This window comes from Epinephelus moara, chromosome 14 (genome assembly GCF_006386435.1).
Source record: "Epinephelus moara isolate mb chromosome 14, YSFRI_EMoa_1.0, whole genome shotgun sequence".
Lineage (NCBI taxonomy): Eukaryota > Metazoa > Chordata > Actinopteri > Perciformes > Serranidae > Epinephelus > Epinephelus moara.
The window spans coordinates 1,102,079-1,120,320 of record NC_065519.1 but is presented as its reverse complement, the minus strand read 5'-3'; the positions used below and the strand labels follow the sequence as shown (position 1 = coordinate 1,120,320).

Genomic DNA, 18,242 nt, shown 5'->3' with positions numbered 1-18,242 from the left:
TTTTGAGCATTTGTGCTTTTATTTTGACAGGAAATGAGAGGTCTGTTCTATCAGGGGGTCAGTTTATTAGGTACACCTGGCTAAAACGAATGCGTCAGTACACACTGTGTGATTTTGTCACAGACTAAAGACGACCAGCGGTAAAGAAATGTGGCGATATCTTTGGTGGTCCTACGACACACAGTCAGAGAGGATCAATCAGTGTGATGCTGTCACCACCTACGTCTACTAACCAACCAATAGAAATGCAGCATTCAACGACTTTGGAGTGAGACCGCGTTGTTTCCTCAGACACGACCACGCCCACATCTCCTCCTCCTCTACTTCAGACTTTTTTGAGAGATAAACACCACTGTAGCGAGGGCTTGATTCATGTTTTCATTTTCCTCTGACAGCTACAGCGGCGTAGATGGATGCTGTACACTGATGACGTTTTGTTCTATTGTCAATGGCCGTACGTCGTAGCCTGTGAGTCAGTTGGCGCTGTCATCGTACAGTCTGCAGACACCTAACTTGATGTCGTACCTGAGTTCATCAGATCCATGTGACACAGTGTAGCTGCACTAAACTTATCAGACCGATCAGATCTCTCAGTCTGTGGGAGGATGAACACATCTGTCCTTCATGAAGGTTAAAACGTTCAGTCGTCACATTTTAGTCACAATCTCTGTTTGGCCCTGCGGTCACCTCGCCACTCATTCCTCTGTCCGTGTTCTGATTGTAGTTGGACGACATTAGATTGGGTGAAACATTAATGACGACCATGTGGCGTTGTTTCAGCGAGCGCAGCGTGAGCCGGCGTCACTGTCGCAGCGCTTTACTTTGACTCGAGTGTGACGACACTTGATTTGGTTCGAAGCTTTGTAGCCACGTTTACAAAGAGGCTTTGATTTTGGTCGGGCGTCCGCCTGTCGCTCTGTCACCACAACAGTTCCACATTTCGCCTCTGGCACCAATTCTGTGGAGCAGTGAAGGTGGACTGGGCCTCAGTTCAACATGTGATGGACTGTTTGACTCTGCTGGCATGTTGCTGGCTGCAATAATCTCATCCTGTCGTCGGCCGTCAGAGTTACAAACAGTTACAGATTCAGTGGAGACTTTAACACAACTTAAATCCACCTCAGTGTCTCAGACTGTGCGTCGGCTCTATTGTCTCCTCACTTCACCTCCTCCTCTCCCACTGTATTTCCATCATTTCACTTCCTCTCCTCGTCTGCCTCTGACTGTCTGCGCCTCACCTCCCTGCGTACGCTACAACAAAGGCAGCTCAGTGCTGCGTCTGGCTGGTAGAGAGCGCGCCGAGGGGTGGAGACACTTTCTGTCTCTCTGGAGTCATGCTAGCTGACAGAGCAGGGCGTGTAAAGCCATCCCTCATCGTTCTTTGTTCACCTGCACCTGAACTCGGCACGTCTCCCGATGCCAAAACAGCTCACATCACGGTGGAGCGCAGAGCGGGGCGTTACCAGCCGGGGAGCAGCGCCAGCGTTTGATCTGTGTGATAGTGGCGTTTAGTTTGGTGCACTGGGGAGACGCTTTAATGCGAGCACAGCCAGACAGTGAGCGGTTATGAGAGCCATATAATTCCAATTACAGACATAAAACTCAGATAAATCTAATCAGCTGCATAAATCCAGCCACAGTCACATAAGTGCCAATAAAGGCTTGGCTCCGACAGACACCATCCTTCATCACGGCAACACGTCAAACTCCAAACTGCAGATTAACTGTTGACAACACAAGAAACACTTTGCTCTCTTCACCTGATCAATAAGCTCTGCTGGTGATTCACAGTTTGGGACACAGAATCCATCGAGTTATCGAGCACATGAAGATATGGAGACTTTATCAGGAGTCAGAGGGGCTGTGGTCTGTACATGGACCATGTGCATGTGTGTAAACATGTGCTGATGTGTGTCTGCTTTACATGGATACCACATGTACACATGTTGTTATCTGAGTAAGATGGTCCTTTTTTGGTAGTTATTTATCTCCTCATCTTATCCCTGTATGTTTTTTGTTTCCCTTCTCTTGTCACTCTTTACATGATGCGTCTTAGTCGTCACATGTTGTGCGTCTCCTCCTGCACAGCTACAGAGCACTTCAAGATGCACAGACACAGTATATTCAGGAGGTTTGCAGACGCAGAGCGGCGATGCTGATGGGTGGGTTTACTGATTGATCTGGGCTCAGTTGAGATGAGCTTTGTATATTTAATATCTCAGACTGTTGTTTATTTATCTGTATTAATAGTTAATAATAAGTTTGGGACAGTTGGTGACAATTTCATTTTTTAAATGAGACATGAAGAATGAGAAGGAGGGAGGATTACATCAGTGTACACTTCTTCCTGCTGTTTTTGAACATGTCTGTTGATGTTTTGTTTTAATTTTTGTTTTGCTCGAAATAAAGTCATTCATTCATTCATTCGTTCAGTCATTCATTCATCCATCCTGAGCCAGCCGGGCAGGGGAGGGAAGCATTAGACAATACAGTAATTTTTTTCTCTCTGGAGTTTCAATAACTGTAAAACCTGTAAAACACACAGACGTATATTGATGACGTGTCTGTGTAGATATGATTTATTATTAATACTCTGCAAAGAAACTAAATAAAAATGAAATGATCACAAATAAATAATCACGTGCAGGTGAGTATCAGGTTTTGCCACCTACTATCGAAACTCTTCATCTGTGTTGAAGTTATTTATTCCAGTTAAATCACAGTGCATGTTTTGTTTAAGACACTTGTATTTGACTTTATTCCTGCTGGGTGTCTTTTCTTTGTCAGAAATATATTAAATATGCTGTTTGTACTTGAGTCTATTCAGAAATAATTGTAGTCTCCAATAAAGCAAATAAAAATCACCAGACAGGAAGCAGCGAACCAGGTGGACAGGAAACACGGAGGGGACTGTGGGAGGAGCGAGAACGTGTCTCTGTTCAGTTGTTGTGTGGAGGACGAGGACGAACTGGAGGAGTGAACACATCTTAATTTGTGGAACAGTTCTCGTCTCATTCCTTCTGAAATATCTCCAACAGCGACTGACAGAGAGCCGAGGTGACAGAGTCCAGATGTTTTTATTAAATGCAGTTTATCTTTATGGTTTATATGGCTGCCAAATTAACAAGAACACTGTCGACATGTGATGCCTTTTATCTGGTGTTTCTACACTTATGTGTTTTTGTAAAAAAAATGTTAAATGTCATATTTCTTAAAGGGACTTTGGGTCATATTTTCCACCAGGAGCAGGATGGGAAATCATCTCAGAAGGAATCTAGTTGTAGTCTGTGATCAGTGACGCTGAAGGAGCTGCAGTCAGATAAGGTAATGTGGGTGTCACACATGAAGTCCTCCTCATTCCTCCAAAATTCATACCTTTGCAGAAAAAGTAACTCTAAACCGTGTAAATAAATCTGTATCTTTTATAAATGAATCTGTGTCTTGTCCTGTGTGACCTCTGTGTGACCTCTGTGTGACCTCTCCGAGCAGCCAGCAGCTCGTCTCTGGCTTCACGCAGCAGGCTGCAGCAGGTGCTGCTCATTAAGCTTAACGACGCAGCTCGTGGCGCCTTAATGGAGCTCAGGTTGTATTTTTCACATGAGAATTCCTCAACACATTAACGCTGTGAGTTAAGAACACTGTTGCTAGGTGACAAATGAAACTGGAGGCTGCTTTGTTCTCTCGTTAAAAAATGGAAAGTGATTGTGTTTTTTTTTGTTTCACATTTCATGAAGACGTTCAGGAGACAAAAAAACTGCAAAACTGTATCAGTGAGGTGAAAATAAAAGCCCACATTCAGGGTTCACTTTGACATCTGCAGCTAAAGATCATTGTTGAATATGAAAACTGATTTTAGTTTCCTCCTGTTTCTACTTGTGTTCATTGTTTCTGCTCCAAGAGTTTTATACAAGTGTGTATTCAGAGCTACATCAAATAACTGATCAGTTGTCGACTATTAAAATAATCAACAATTCATTTGATTTTTGATTAGTTTGTTTGAATCTTTTAAGAAAAGCTTCTTAAATATGAATATTGTAATATTTTCTGTATTTTTAACAACAGTACATTTAACATCTTTAACATTTAACATCTTTAACATTTAACATCTTTGAGGACGTCATCTTTTACACTGACTGTCAGTTTTAACTTTTCTCTCACAAACATTTAAACAATTCATCTGGAAAATAACTGATGATGAAAATAACTGTCAGCTGCAGCTCAGGTTGTTTTTACCATGAGCTCATGTTGCTGCTGGTCAACTATCTTTTCTTACATGACATTGTTTAAATAAAAAAAAAAAGGTAGCTAAAAATAATAATGAAGAATTCACCATTTCCATTACCTGCATCTTCTGGATCTTCATCATAATCTTCATCGTCACCAGACGACAGAGAATCTTAAAGAAAAAGACAAACAGTGAAATTAATGGTCAGATTAACGACAAATCTCACAGGTGCAGATGATTTCTGGGGAGACAGCGGACACGTCCCCGTCAGTATTTGACACACGTCTATTTGTCCCCTTCAACAAAAACATTTAAGTAGCAAAGGACTTTTATTTTGAAGACACTGCCGCCATAAATTGATGCAGGAAATGAAGTGTTCAACACCCAACATTTCTGGAGGGAGGAGCCCAAACCCCTCGTTACATACGTGTCCCCGAACATTAAAACTAAACCTGCACTCTGATATTTTGCGTCTGATCTAATCCATCTGGACGTCGTCTTCATTCTTTGACTCGTTGAACTCCGTTAACCATCAGATAACACACAGAGTCCATCTGGTAAAGCTCCACCACTGATCCTGTGCACGACAACAGGAACAAATGCAGCAGGAATTCTGCGCACGTTAAATGCCCGGTGGAGATTAAATGGTGTGTGTTCACCAACAAACGACTGGACACACACAAACACACACACACACACATACACACACACACACACATGCAAAAACAACTCACAGACGCTAACTCTTGCTAACAGTTAGCGTGTCGGATGACGTCTAATTATTGTGCAGACTGGACGCTTTAGCTTCGCTGTATCGCACATTTTCACGGCTGTGTTGTAATTATTTTCAATCTGACCTCCAAGTTTTCTGGTTCAGCTCGGCAGGTCTGTGTAATGAGAGCCAGCTGTTCCCCCGACAACCGCCGTGAGCTCAAACTGCTCCTGGAAGTCCTGGAGGGGAGGGTTTAGTTTCTATGATCTGACACCTCCGTCCTCGGCTCTGCTGCTGTCTGACTCACGCTACCAGCTCTGTCACTGTAAAACTAAAATAAAACTATTGTGTGTGTCCAAATGAAGCTCACAGCAGAACACTGTGAGGGAGTGATGACAGAACGCAGAGAGATCAGAGAAAGCTGAACCTGAATCAGCAAACATTACAACTTCTCCCCTCGACAGTAACAACAAACAGTATTTACTCGATGTATCAGGAGGTCAAAATGTCACTGAAGGATCCACAAACGTTCAGACCTTGTGCCAAGATATTTTTCCTGGGTCAATAATGAACCTTCAGGCTCAGTAAATTCAGCTGCTGAAACGACTTTCAGCTAATATCAGGATCCCATCACACGACTTTTCAAAGACTGCTGATAAAACGTCTCATCATATAACACACTCACAACGTATAACATGAAAAAACTGCAAAGTACACGTTACTCAAAGTGTTAATTACTATAGATGGTCCACAGACACTAGCACCGATGTGGTCCATTGGTTATTTTGCTCCGTACCTCCGAACCTCCAATTAAATGAAGTTAAAATGAAACCAAAGTGCTCGTTGGCGCTCTGAGTGACAGCCGCAGCTGCCCGTGTCAATCGCTCCATCTCCAAATCACAGTTAAAAGTTGTTGTGGGGCAAAGACATGGAAACTTTGGGATTCATAACCCGACACGTGAAATCACAGTCACGTTGTTTTTCAGTGTCACTCATGACGCGTATCACAGCTACGTTACATCAGCAGCTACAGAAAATACATTTGCTGTTATGTCTCATTACGCAGACGATTACTAGAACAATTAATTTCATTACACACAATAAATTTAAAGAGATTTTTTCTAACTCCATGATTTTTCCAGGCCTGGAAAAGGAGGCTGTGGAATTTCATGAATTTTCCAGGTTTTCCATGACCGTGGGAACCCTGGAACATGGTGGGCTCTGTATAGAACCTGCTGTTCGACTTTACAAGAACAAAAATATTTTTGTGAAGTAAAACAAGAAGGATGGACGAACATGGTGAAAACAAGACTCAATTTGAAACAGTGGATTCGCCAGTCAGGATACAACTCCAGGTGAGGAAGTACGGACATTTAATTCACATATTTGTGGACGTTTTAATAATAGTTTTTGAATGTTTTATCAACTTTTTTTTGGACATTTTATCAACAGACACCAAAGGTCTCGTCCACACGTAAGCTACAGGGGGGTGTTTTTCAACATCTAGCTTTTTCTGCATCACAGTTCACTGGAAACAGAGCTTTTGTAAAACTCCGACGATGTTCAGGAACTCTGTTTTCAGTTTTGACATACGTATATAGACCAAACCACTGTTTATATATTTACAATAACTGAGTAGAAAACCCTCGAGTCACGTACATAAAATCAAACGGCGCTGAGCTAACGCTGCCTCAACTGGTTCCTCCTAAAAACCGCCCACCAAAGCCAAAGTGAGTTTCAGTGTACGCTATGGTTAGACCTGTACCTCACAGTCAGACAGCCTTTATCGACGGGGAAATAAAGACGTTATATCAAAGACTCCCTCCACAAAAACATTTTACTGAGCACACACAGAGTTTGTGATTTACTTTGTTTGGAAACAATTATACTATTAATTATCTCCTCCAGGTAGAGACCACATACGCCACTATTTTTGTCTACAGATGATTTCCTGTGAGCTCTTCACGCTGCATCTACAACCTTCTTAACAACACGTCATCATCTTCATCCATCGTGTGCTGCCGATAACTTCCTCCATCCTCTCACATTACAGCCTCCTGATTCCAACATGTGTTCCGTGTGTTTGTACAGTACGAGCCGGCCGCTCTCTGCGCTGGCTGGAAGCCGTCCAGGTGCTAAATCTGATACGGCCTCTACATATCTGACACCTTGCTCAAATATTTGAGCAAAAACACAATAGTCTGTGTGTGTGTGTGGGTTTGTGTGTGTGTGTGTGTGTGTGTGTGTGTGTGTGTGTGTGTGTTAGACGGAGCTGAGGCGCTGTGTTTAAAGTGGAGGCAAAAGAACCGGATACTGCCGCCGCCACACTGTAAGAAATATGACTGCATGTGTAATTTAAACATGAACTGAGTGTTTAAATCAAACAAAATGTCCGACAACACGCCGCCATGAATTTACTTCCTGTGTGGTTTTCCTCCTGAGCTCAGAACAGACGCAGTTATCTCTTCATACTCGTTTAAATTAAAAATAAAAATCAGATTTTGAAGCCAAACATGAGCCGGACAGACGGGCGACTTCTTCCTGTTAAATGCATGATGTGAGGAGTGTGTGTGTGTGTGTGTGTGTGTGTGTGTGTGTGCACGTGTAGTGCCGCAGTCAGGAGGTGATGTGTGGATCCAGGAGGAGAAGCTGTCCACCTCTGATCAGTGCTGGAAAAGGCCATTTTCTCCCAGGCTCACAGCCAAACACATGCATCTGTGTGTGTGTGTGTGTGTGTGTGTGTGAGGAGGTGGGGGGTGAGCTGAGAGGCAGCGAACTCTCTCATTTCTTGCCACCCCATCTGTTTTCAATGATGAAATGTTTGGAGCTAATTGCTTTCTAATTAGTTGTCAATAACAGGCTCAGCTGGTGTCCATGCGTTTTACGGGAAAAAGCCGCCAGACTTTTAAGCTACTGCTCGCTCCTTCCTGACCCCCCCCCCCCCCCACACACACACACACACTCCTATTAGAGCTGTGTTTGCATCACACACTTGTTTAAGACGTTACTCAGCCTCTTGTACGATAATGAATTTCACCTTTGACTGTGCATCAGGAGGAGAATCTGTGTGAGACTTGGCTCGGTGAAAGTCTGCACCGGTGTCATGCTGGACACGTGTGTGTGTGTGTGTGTGTGTGTGTGTGTGTGTGTGTGCAGCTTGGCAGGCGGCTAACGCGGGAGTTGAAACGGAGCGGGAGGAGAAAATAATAGAACTTTCCTCCTGAGCGAAGCTCTGAGTGTTTCTCTATGAGGAGCTGTCATGTCCAGACATCAGTGCTGGAGCTGCTGCTCTGAGTCTCTTGATAGGAGACACTTTGATTCTCAGCTGTCCGTCAGACACCGAGGCAGGTCGGCTTTCTGCGAGAGCTCCACATGGTGCAGCCAAGTGCCTGTTTCTATTGGAGCTCTGTGAGGTGACTCAGGTGTCTTAAAGAATCAGCACGTCTTTGGTGTTAACGCTTATTTAAAGAGAAATGTGCCTGACATATTTTATCCACACTGCATGGAAACATGGACGTGTTTATTTCTTGGTTTGACTACATCAGTACTCATCAGTATATTTATAATTCTCCAGGGTTTTTCCTGCATTAAGAATTATGGTTGGCCGCCTTCGTCCTGCCTCCAGCTCACAGCAAAGCTGTGACATGTCCTCTGAATCCTGTCATTTGTAACAGCACACGTGGCATGACACTGATGTGGTGTCTCTGTATTGTAACTGGCAAAGATGCTGCCAAACCTGCCAAAGGCTTTTACCTGGGCCGATGCAAAGTGTGTACCAGATCTATAAATGCTAAATAAAGCCAGTAAAGTCATCTTTGGTCTCCTTTCCCCGCCGATCAGTGTTCTAATATAGTTTCATATCACCAGCCGGCACTTTTAAAAACCAGCCTACAGGAGTCGCCGTTTGTGAACGCAGCTCTCTGCAGTTTGGTAAAGTTAAAAAGATATTCACAGATTCAAACTTCCCTGATCAATAACTCACAAACAAACTGCTGTTAAACCACAAAAATATTCAGTAACTTCACTCATAAAGTGTTCTTAGATTCACTTCTCACATCAGTGCTTTCCTGGAGGTTTTACTTCACTACGTTACATAACACTGACTACAGCTTTAAACTCACCTGTCACCCTGATGGTGTAGTTGCCAAGCAGCGTGTTGCTGTGGGCGAGCCGACACGAGTAGACGCCCGAGTCCTCGTACGACACGTTGATGATGCACAACATCCTCTGGCCCAGCCGCGTGCGGTTGCTAGGCACCAGCCCGGCGCCGTCTTTGAACCAGACGACAGGCTCCGAGTGGTCCTCCAGGTCACATGACATTTCCAGGGTGTCCCCCATGCCCAGGACATAGTCCTCCAGGAAGGCTGTCTCGCTGGACACAGAGTCTGCACACACACACACACACACACACACACACACACACAGAGGACGGTTAGGAGACACGTTTTGTTTCAACATATTTCAGTTATCCATCAATCATACTTTAAATGTACAGATGACTGTGTGAACTCTGGTCTTTGTTTATCAGGTAACAATGCAAAGTGTTCTCTGGCGCTGCTCCTCACATGTAAGATGAGTTTCTTCCTGTCTGCATGGTCGGATAGCTTTTAGATTTATGGAACTTTAAATTGATTTCTTAATGTTGTTTGGACATTTGAGGCGTTGAGATTAATTTTCATTAAACAGCAGCTCATCAATATGAAACTGCCACCAGCAGCCTGCGAACATCAGGACATGATGTCACAGGAAGGTAAGACGAGGCAGGTCATGTGACACAGACCCTGCATCGGTTTCCTCCTCACAGCTACGCACTGCAAAATACTAATAATTAAGGCTTTAAGATTTTGTACAAACACCTCCTTCTCCACAGTCATTAAGAGGCCGACTCAGTCGCTGAGTTTTCGCAGTATAAGAAAGGACCCCCCCCCCCCCCCCCCCCCTGAAACAAAGAGCCAGTGATGCAGAATTAACCGTCGACCTGCTGGCGAGCTATCAGCTAATCTGCCTCTGGAAGTCAGGAAAGTGCAACTTTTTATTCCAGCGTGAGGAAGGAGACAGATCTGGGCTGTGTGGGAATGAACCTCCCTCCTCCTCCTCCTCCTCCTCCTCCTCCTCCTGTCAAACACCAGCTCATTGACTCCAGGAGCTCCGTGTGCCAGCTCGGTCTGAGCCAGGGAAAAATCAACATGTTTACTGGCTCTGCTAAAGATGCCGGCCGCCACTGAGGACGGAGGAGACATGGAGGACACGTCTGGATAAATAAACACTGGGCCCCCTTGTGTCCCCTCATGTCCCTCCATCAGAGGTGTCTCCTCATCCAGACCTCAATTATACATCATCTCCATCAGGGACAGACAGAAAGCTAAGCTCATGCACACTCTGGTCGCTCTGGCAACCGTTCAAACGAGCGCCATGTTGTACACAAACACACTTAGAAGCACACAAACCCACAAACGAGCTGCTGAGGCAACAAAGTACACAACACAAACGCACACCCACCCATCCGTCCATGGGAAAGACTGAACGAGGTGCGTTAAGAGCGTGATTTATGATGGCAAACACGCCCACTGTTGACCCGCCGAAAGGGCAGCGGCCTTCCTGAGGCTCGCTGACAGGCGGTGGACGTGAACGCAGCGCTCTAACAGACAGCCTCCACCTGGAGTCCAGACGCAAGGTTGGAATCAGGAGTGGCCCAGACCAGACAATCTTCACGGGGAATACATAATAGGTGCTCTGAATTATAGATGTGCTCTTTCACTGTGAGACGGACTGCTGCTGCGGGCCGACCCAGACGTGATATCCAGCAGGTAACGCTGCCACAGAAACACATCTGTATGACGACATTTCATGCAGGTGTTAAAGGGACAGTTCAGATCTGTGGCTGTGAGGTTCTGACCCACAGTCAGTGTGTTTCCTCCAGCAGACGTCAGTCCCCCAGTTTGGAGAAGCAGACTGGAGTCAGACACTGAGGCTGAGGATGTGCTGCAGTGGAGAGGGTCAGTAACAAAATGGATGTCAGCCACCAAGTGTGAGCGATATGTGAAATATTTTTACTCCTTTACCATCCAACAGTTTTTCAGACAAGGACTGAAGCTGTTATATCGCTCTCTCTTCTTTGCAAGACTCTGTTAGAAAAATGGTGACTTCACATCTCTGAGCACAGGAGCTGCTGGACTCTTGGCCGGCTCTCATTTCCAACTCATCAAATATCACAACTTTGTCATTTCAGCGTCAAACACCAGCACCAAAAACCACCTGCCGCAGCGGTATGATACGCAGACAGGTGGCGTCAGTTTGAAACGCTGCCAGTCATGACAGTGCTGGGAAAAGGCGGGTGGGAGGTGGATGCGTTGAACAAAGACTGGACTTTCACCCAGGAGCCTGCTGTTCACTTCCTGTATGAATGTTGAGCCAAACCATGATGCTTTTTCTAAACCTAACCACGTGTTTGTTGCACAAGGAAATAAACTTTAAAACTAGTTGTTAAACCGATGATGTAATTTTATTTAAAAATAGACTGTGTGCATCTAACGAGCAGAAACTGTACATTTACTGTGAAATCAGAACTTTATTTTGAAAAGACACGGTGCATGTAACAGGTGTAAACTGATGCAGCATCCTGGAAGGTCAACAACAGACACATCCAGGCATAGACGTTAAAGGAACTGACCAAGTGGAGTTTTTTGAGTTGAGATGAGGACGCATTGGTCGACCGCTGCCTCAATCAAGACAGTGTTCATGTTATTGTGCAAATTTGGTAACCTGGAAACCCAGATGCCCCGCCCCTAGGAAATTTGAATTTGCTCTGCACGGGGATCTGGCCCCAACGAGCAGAGCCCGGTGAATCGCCATTGGACCAATCAGATCAGTCTATCTGACAGAGGCGGGCTCTGGGCGGGCGTAACATGATGAGAGTCGAAAAGTAAACAGCCAAGATGGCAGCTGGGTAAGGACTGCGTACATTCAATTTAGCTTTGGAAGAAACACTAAGCCAACTACACTTATCTTTCTCCTAGAGAGAGGAACAGAAGACTGCCCTAGAAGCCTTCGCTTCCAGGAAGGACGTTTTTGACGTTTTTGCTGACGGGATACAGCAAAAGCATAATATATCAGTTAGCCCCACGGGTCGGCAAACACATGGGGCTTCGTGCAATGAATACGTCACCGTGATGCCTCAGTTAGCGCCGGCCCTTGGGTAGGAAGGGTGTATCGGTGAGGGCCAGACTCAAAATCTTTCTAGAGTTGAGTCTGGATTTCCAGGCTACAAATCTGGTGTTTAAAAGAGTCAAATTATTTCACCAAAGTCACAGAATTACACAAACTAACGTACTGCTGCAGCTCCTGAGTTTAACGAGGTAGAATGACTGTTTCCATCAGTGGAGTCTGGAGGCTCTGACGAGGCCAAAGATGGAGAACTAAATCCAACTTTCCTGCTGGAGCAGGCTGACTGACTGAAAGGTGAAGTGGTGAAAATATTCTCAATATAACGGACACATAAACTGTTACAGAATATTTTAGGTGGCTGCTGCCCCCCGTCATCAACAGTACATTGCTTTGCTTCTGTGTCAGTACTGCAGTCTGCTTCTCCAAACTGTGATCATGTCAACAGACGTCTACAGTATCTGCCACACTGACTGTGGAGAAGTACCTCATCCAGCCCCACTTGAGAGAACGTGACCTCTCCCTTTGATAAAGTGAAGTGAATGGATGAGTTGTGAACTGTTTGCTCTGTCTTATTGCAGCCATTATAAAATCCTGGAGATGTAAAGTCAATAATGTGCTTAACGTGGCTGTGCAGCTCTCGGCGTGGCCTCTGGCTTTGACAACAATATTTACAGCACGTCTTTGAAAAGCAGAAAGGCCCATTGAGGAGAAGAAAAACACGGAGGCGTCGCTGCACAGAGCATAAATCCAGTCGCAGCATGAATGGCTCGCTACCTTGGTGTATTACTTATGACCTCTGTGAAAGGAGAGGAGAAAATAGGTCTTAGAATATCTTCAGCTCTTAAACATGCTGAATTGGGCTTTATGGGGCAGATATAATAATCTCCAGAGACTCATAGCTCACTCAGGCTTTATGGAGCCCCAACGCTCCAGCACAACCTCCTCTGGCAGCTCTGAATGTGCAGCAGCAGCAGCGAGGCCTCAACTGCAGCCGTGTCTTTGTATGACGCACACGTTTCCTGTTTAAAGGGTTCATCCACCCAAATTACAGAAACATATTCTCTCTTTTTCACCTAATGTGACCAGGCAGGTAGTTTCAATCTGTTATTATCACGTCCTTACAGCTCGCTGAGGACCAGACATTACAGCTTCTTCATTAGGATTAGTGTGTGTGTGTGTGTGTGTGTGTGTGTGTGTGTGTGTGTGTGTGTGTGTGAAAGGAACACTTCTGCTTTGATCCTGGGAAAACAGATAGGATGTTTACAGTGCCAGGGGCCAAACAAAATGCAATTTACCCAAAGAAGAAAACAAAACAAAGATGCGTCCCCGCATACATTACAGAAACAGAAACCCTCCAGTTCTCAGGTGTCACACAAAAGAGCAAAGCCGTCTTTTTTCGGTCACCGTCAATGACAAAATATCTGCTGCTGCTTCAGATCCCACACTTTGAAATGCAGATGTAAATGTGGGGGAGAAAAGCTGCTTTGAATCAAAGAGCTTTCACTTTGTGCCACTGAACAACCTTTCAGGACGGACGGAGCAGACGCTGAGCTTTAGTACAGACCGTCGCTGCCTCGCTGTACCTTTCAAGCCAGCGTCCTGTACTGTGCAGCCACAGGTTTGATCACGCTGACAAGAGATGGCTCTTTGAAATGAGCTCATATAAAGTGTGTCAAAGAGAGGAATTCCTAATTAGTGAATGAGCACTTTAAATTCCTGAAGAGAAAATTCCAGCTGCTGTGTTGTTTCACTGAGCGGCTCCGAGGTGAGGGAGTGTGAAGCAGGACGTTACATCAGTCAGCTTCCTCTGCATGTGAGCAAAGGTTAGAAGACTCCGAGTGCAGGCTGGACTCAGACGGCCCAGGTTGTCTCTTGTGGTTCAGGATCTGACAGGAGGCTTAATGAACCTGAGTCCTGGAGAGACGGGCCACGTGTGACCACAGGAAATGTTCCAGAAAGCCTTAAAGCAGCTCAGAGGTTTTACCTGCTCTCTGGCAGCCGTAAGGATCCAAATTTCTTTTCATATTTACGACACTGAAACCACAGTAAAGCTCCCAAAACTAGTCAAACAACAGCTCTGCATATTTCAGACCAGTCGTCAGCAGGAAGTGTTGGCACTGAGCGTTTCTACAAACCACAGATATGTTACATTCATACGTGTTTCTAAACTAACGTAGTGACAGGCTGTGCTCACTAATGTTGTCCTACAAAAAGAAATGCAGCCAAGTCCATACATATCCCACGTGTTCTGAAAGGCTGTGATCATGTGACCAGTGAGCTGACAGCAGTAAACAAGGAAGCAGTCCTGAGCACATGTAAGGAGGCAGGTTGGGGTGGATGGGTCACAGAAATCTTTCTCCTGGAGTCACGTGTTCAGATTTGTGTGAACTTCGTAAGGTTCGTCCTCACCATGTTTCTGTTCCTAAACCTCTGTAACTTTACGTCAGCTATAACTGTAGCTTAAGGACACAATGTCATTTTTTTGGGGCAAAACTTCGTAAGATATCAGAGGAACTGCTGTCAGTGCTGATGTTGTCATGCAGTGATGGAGGGGGTGGTGGATGGCGTGTCGCCTTGGCGAGATGTAGCCCGCTGCAGACCTCTGCTCGAGACAAAAGACAAAAGACAACTTTCAAGCTCCCACACATGGATGTATTTCATTTCATTTTAGAGCGTCGAGAAACAGGTGTGTTTTTACTGAGACATGGCTGCAATATCAGACGGGACTGTGCCTCCAAGACACGATCTTTTCTGAGCAATAATTAGCCACAGTGTTGTTGAAACGTAAAGTTTAAACACACAAAACCTACAAATGTAAAGTATCTGTTTGCAGAAACGTACAATGCCAACATTAAAACAACAAAAAATTACAACTGCCTAAAAACCACAGATTAATTTACTGTAACAAGCTGTTTCTAAGATAAGATGAGATAAAACTTTATTAATCCCACACTTGCAGCAGCTCAGAGCACAGACAGAAAAAGGAGGGTGACAATATTACTTGAATAAAAGAAAAGTCTCACAGCAGTGAGTTACAAAGAACACATGCGCTCTGTGGTGCTGTCACGTGCACAATGATTTTTAATGTTTTTTAATCTAATTCATCTAATTTGACACTTTTTTTTTAACAGTTCTTGAGAATTTGTAAAAATAAAAACCTGCTAAAAAGAGTTTAGTTCCTGGGACGAAACACGCTCATTATTTTTCATTCAGGGTTTCAACAAGTAAATGTGTTTTAACCTGCAGAGTTTCTACAGGACGCTTCGACAGTAAGCAGCTAACAACTAATGTTTCCTACTGTTATCTTAACAGACTGTTCACCTGCCAAAAAATAAAATCAACAAATATTGAATTAAACTCTCTGAAACTGCATTAAGACCATCACAGGAAGTCTGTGGGCAGATTCAGGCTAAAATAAACAATAAAAAAATATTTAAAGAGAAATTATGAAACAACTACAGCTGACTGTTTGCATTTAAAATGTCATCACTTTATCTTTTCAATTTGTGTGAAGGTCTGTCATTACTAGCAAATGAATGTGGCCAAAAACGTGTCACAGTGACCTTTGACCTCCAGCCACCAAATTATAATCAGTCCATGCCTGAGTCCAAGTGGACGTTTGTGCCAAATATGAAAAAATTCCCACAAGGTTTCTTGAGATGTCGCGTTCACGAGAACAGGACGGACAACTCAAAAACATAATGCGTCCGGCTGCAGCACAACTACCAAACAAACAAACAAATAAACAAACAAACAAATAAATAAAGAGGAAATTCAAATCCATTAATGGTTTGTTGGTGTGTTTGTGTTTCTGTGACATCATGATGTCAGACGTTACACAGAGACAGTTCATGATAAGAACACAGTGGAGCAGAGTAGAGACACCTCTGACGTCACACAGACACATTCCTGTACAGACTTTAGTTGTGTGTGATTAAAAGCACTCACTCAAAGGCTTTGTCTTTTCAGATCTTTAGTGTTTACGTTCTTTGTTCTCTGTGAACCTCTGCATGGCGAGGAGTGTTGATATCAAAGCGCTTCATGAATAAATCAGAGCTGAAGCGACTCTGACGCAGCCGATAAATGAAAGCTCAGCTGCAGCGCTGTGGTGCCGTCCAGCCTTGTATCATCCAGACATTCCCGCTGCTTTCTCGTCCGGTGCGGCATGTGTGAGCTATCGGCTGCCTGGTGTGTGTGTGTGTGTGTGTGTGTGTGTGTGTGTGTGTGTGAGTGAAGGGGGTGGGAACACGGAACCTGGGGCCAGCTGGAAGCAATGTGTGATATGTACTCTGTGAGTGTGTGTGTAAATGTGATATGTACATGAATGTATCTGCCATTGTAAACCAGGAACTGTGTGTGTGTGTGTGTGTGTGTGTGTGTGTGGACGTGCACTCCATAAATCAAGAGGCCCCTGCCCTCCTGGCCCCCCTGGCCCTCGGCCCCCTCTCGGCTCAGTATCATAACAAATAGCCCTTCAGAATAATATAAAGTCTCTTTGAGATAGCGCGGCGGCGCGGCTGTACGTTAACGCGGCGCGTACAGACTCCATCTTTTCTGTCCGTCTGAAGAGGTTTATTTATCCTCTACAAACTTGTCCAGGGGCCGGCGGGCAGGCTGCGGCCCTGGGGATGAAAAGAGCTCTTTATGTGGGAAGCCTTTCCACGCCTGCCTCTCTAACACACACACACACACACACACACACACACACACACACACACAGTGACGGACTGAGTGAAGGATCCTGGAGGAACAGGAAGGAGTGTAGACCAGACGAAGGAGCTGTCGCCATGGCTGCTGTCATATCAGGTCACAGGAGGGAACACGCATGACGTTACGCTCAGTAAACACACACAGTTCCAGTAAATCCATCTAACGTATATCTGACAGGGGCAATAAAACAGGTTTCACTGCGTCACAACAACAGCTGACTATCTGTACGTACAGAAGCTTTATTTAACCCTCAGTTACATAAAGACGTCTTAATGTCAGTGTGACCTCCTGTTGAGTTATAAATAAATACAAGAAGCCACACTGACATAAAAACCTCTTTATGCATCTGAGACCTAGTTCATGGTCAACTTTATTTAACCTTTATTTTGCATATTTAAGATCAACAGGGCTGTGGCATCATCATCAGCGACACAAGGAAACTCTTCTTTGTGGAGCACTATGATGATGATGATGATGATGATGATGCTCTGTGCTTCATTAAAGGGACAGACAGTTTGTGTGTGAGCTGCAGAGTGTCGGAGCTATCGGCCTCAGAGACGTCTGACGTCTCTCAACATCAACGTCTCTACAGAAATCATGACCTGGTTACTGAAGGTGATCCACCGACCTTGCTGTCAGCAGTTTCATGTAGGAACTATTTTCTGTCTTCACCCATCAACTGTATCACTGTGCAATCTAGCTAGCTAGCTAAGAAGCTAACATTACGAGGCAGCATAGTTATACTAGCTGGCGTGTTATCGTCATGTGAAAAATCCGACAGTTTTGCAGAACAGGACAGATGACAGACGCCAGATATTGCGAGCTAGCTAGCTAGCTAACAAGCAACCTGACGATGGTAACATTGGCTATGTATGAACTTTTTTCCCCGTCTCTTGCTCGGTGGTAGCCATGGCGACGTCTACCCCTCACTCTGAAGGGCTAGTTTCATACCCACTACCCCTCGTTATGCCCCCTACCCCTACACGCAAAAAGGAATTGGGACACCCCTACCCCTCGCAGGAACGCGCAAATAGGTAGGGCTAAGGGGGGGTACTGGGACGGGCCCTTAATGTGAGATGAGATAAAGACACATTTAATCATCTTTAGTTCAGCAGCAGAAACTAAGGATCTACTCGTATTTCTTACATGGGAAAGAGAGCACTGATAAGACGCCAGTTTCTACATGAAACTGCTCACAACAAGCTCTCTTATGATTTCTACGATTTCTGTAAAGAGACTCTGATGTTGAAAAAAGTTATTTTTTGACGCTTTGAGTTCAGTTTAGTTAATTTAAGAAGGGACGGTGCAAATGAATAAATACACACGATATAAAAATGCCAGAATTAGCCAGGAGGCTATTTTTGATCTGACGTCCTCGGCCAAGATTTCTTCAGTGCACTATCGTGAGCAACTGGACCTGCTTGAGTTCAA

General features: G+C 44.7%; 1 protein-coding gene across 9 annotated transcripts in view; it reads right to left on the bottom strand.

The window, feature by feature from the left end:
• fgfr3 (fibroblast growth factor receptor 3) overlaps positions 1-18,242 on the bottom strand; it is a 102,040-nt gene that overhangs the window by 55,818 nt on the left and 27,980 nt on the right. For 6 of the 9 annotated variants that reach the window (XM_050062121.1, XM_050062120.1, XM_050062123.1 and 3 more), the window contains exons 3-4: positions 9,059-9,322; positions 4,331-4,396 (exon numbers count right to left, since the gene is read on the bottom strand). In XM_050062121.1, the coding sequence (XP_049918078.1) occupies positions 4,331-4,396; positions 9,059-9,322 (330 nt within the window). The remainder of the gene's footprint in view (positions 1-4,330; positions 4,397-9,058; positions 9,323-18,242) is intronic. The other 3 variants (XM_050062128.1, XM_050062127.1, XM_050062129.1) reach the window with 1 other exon arrangement.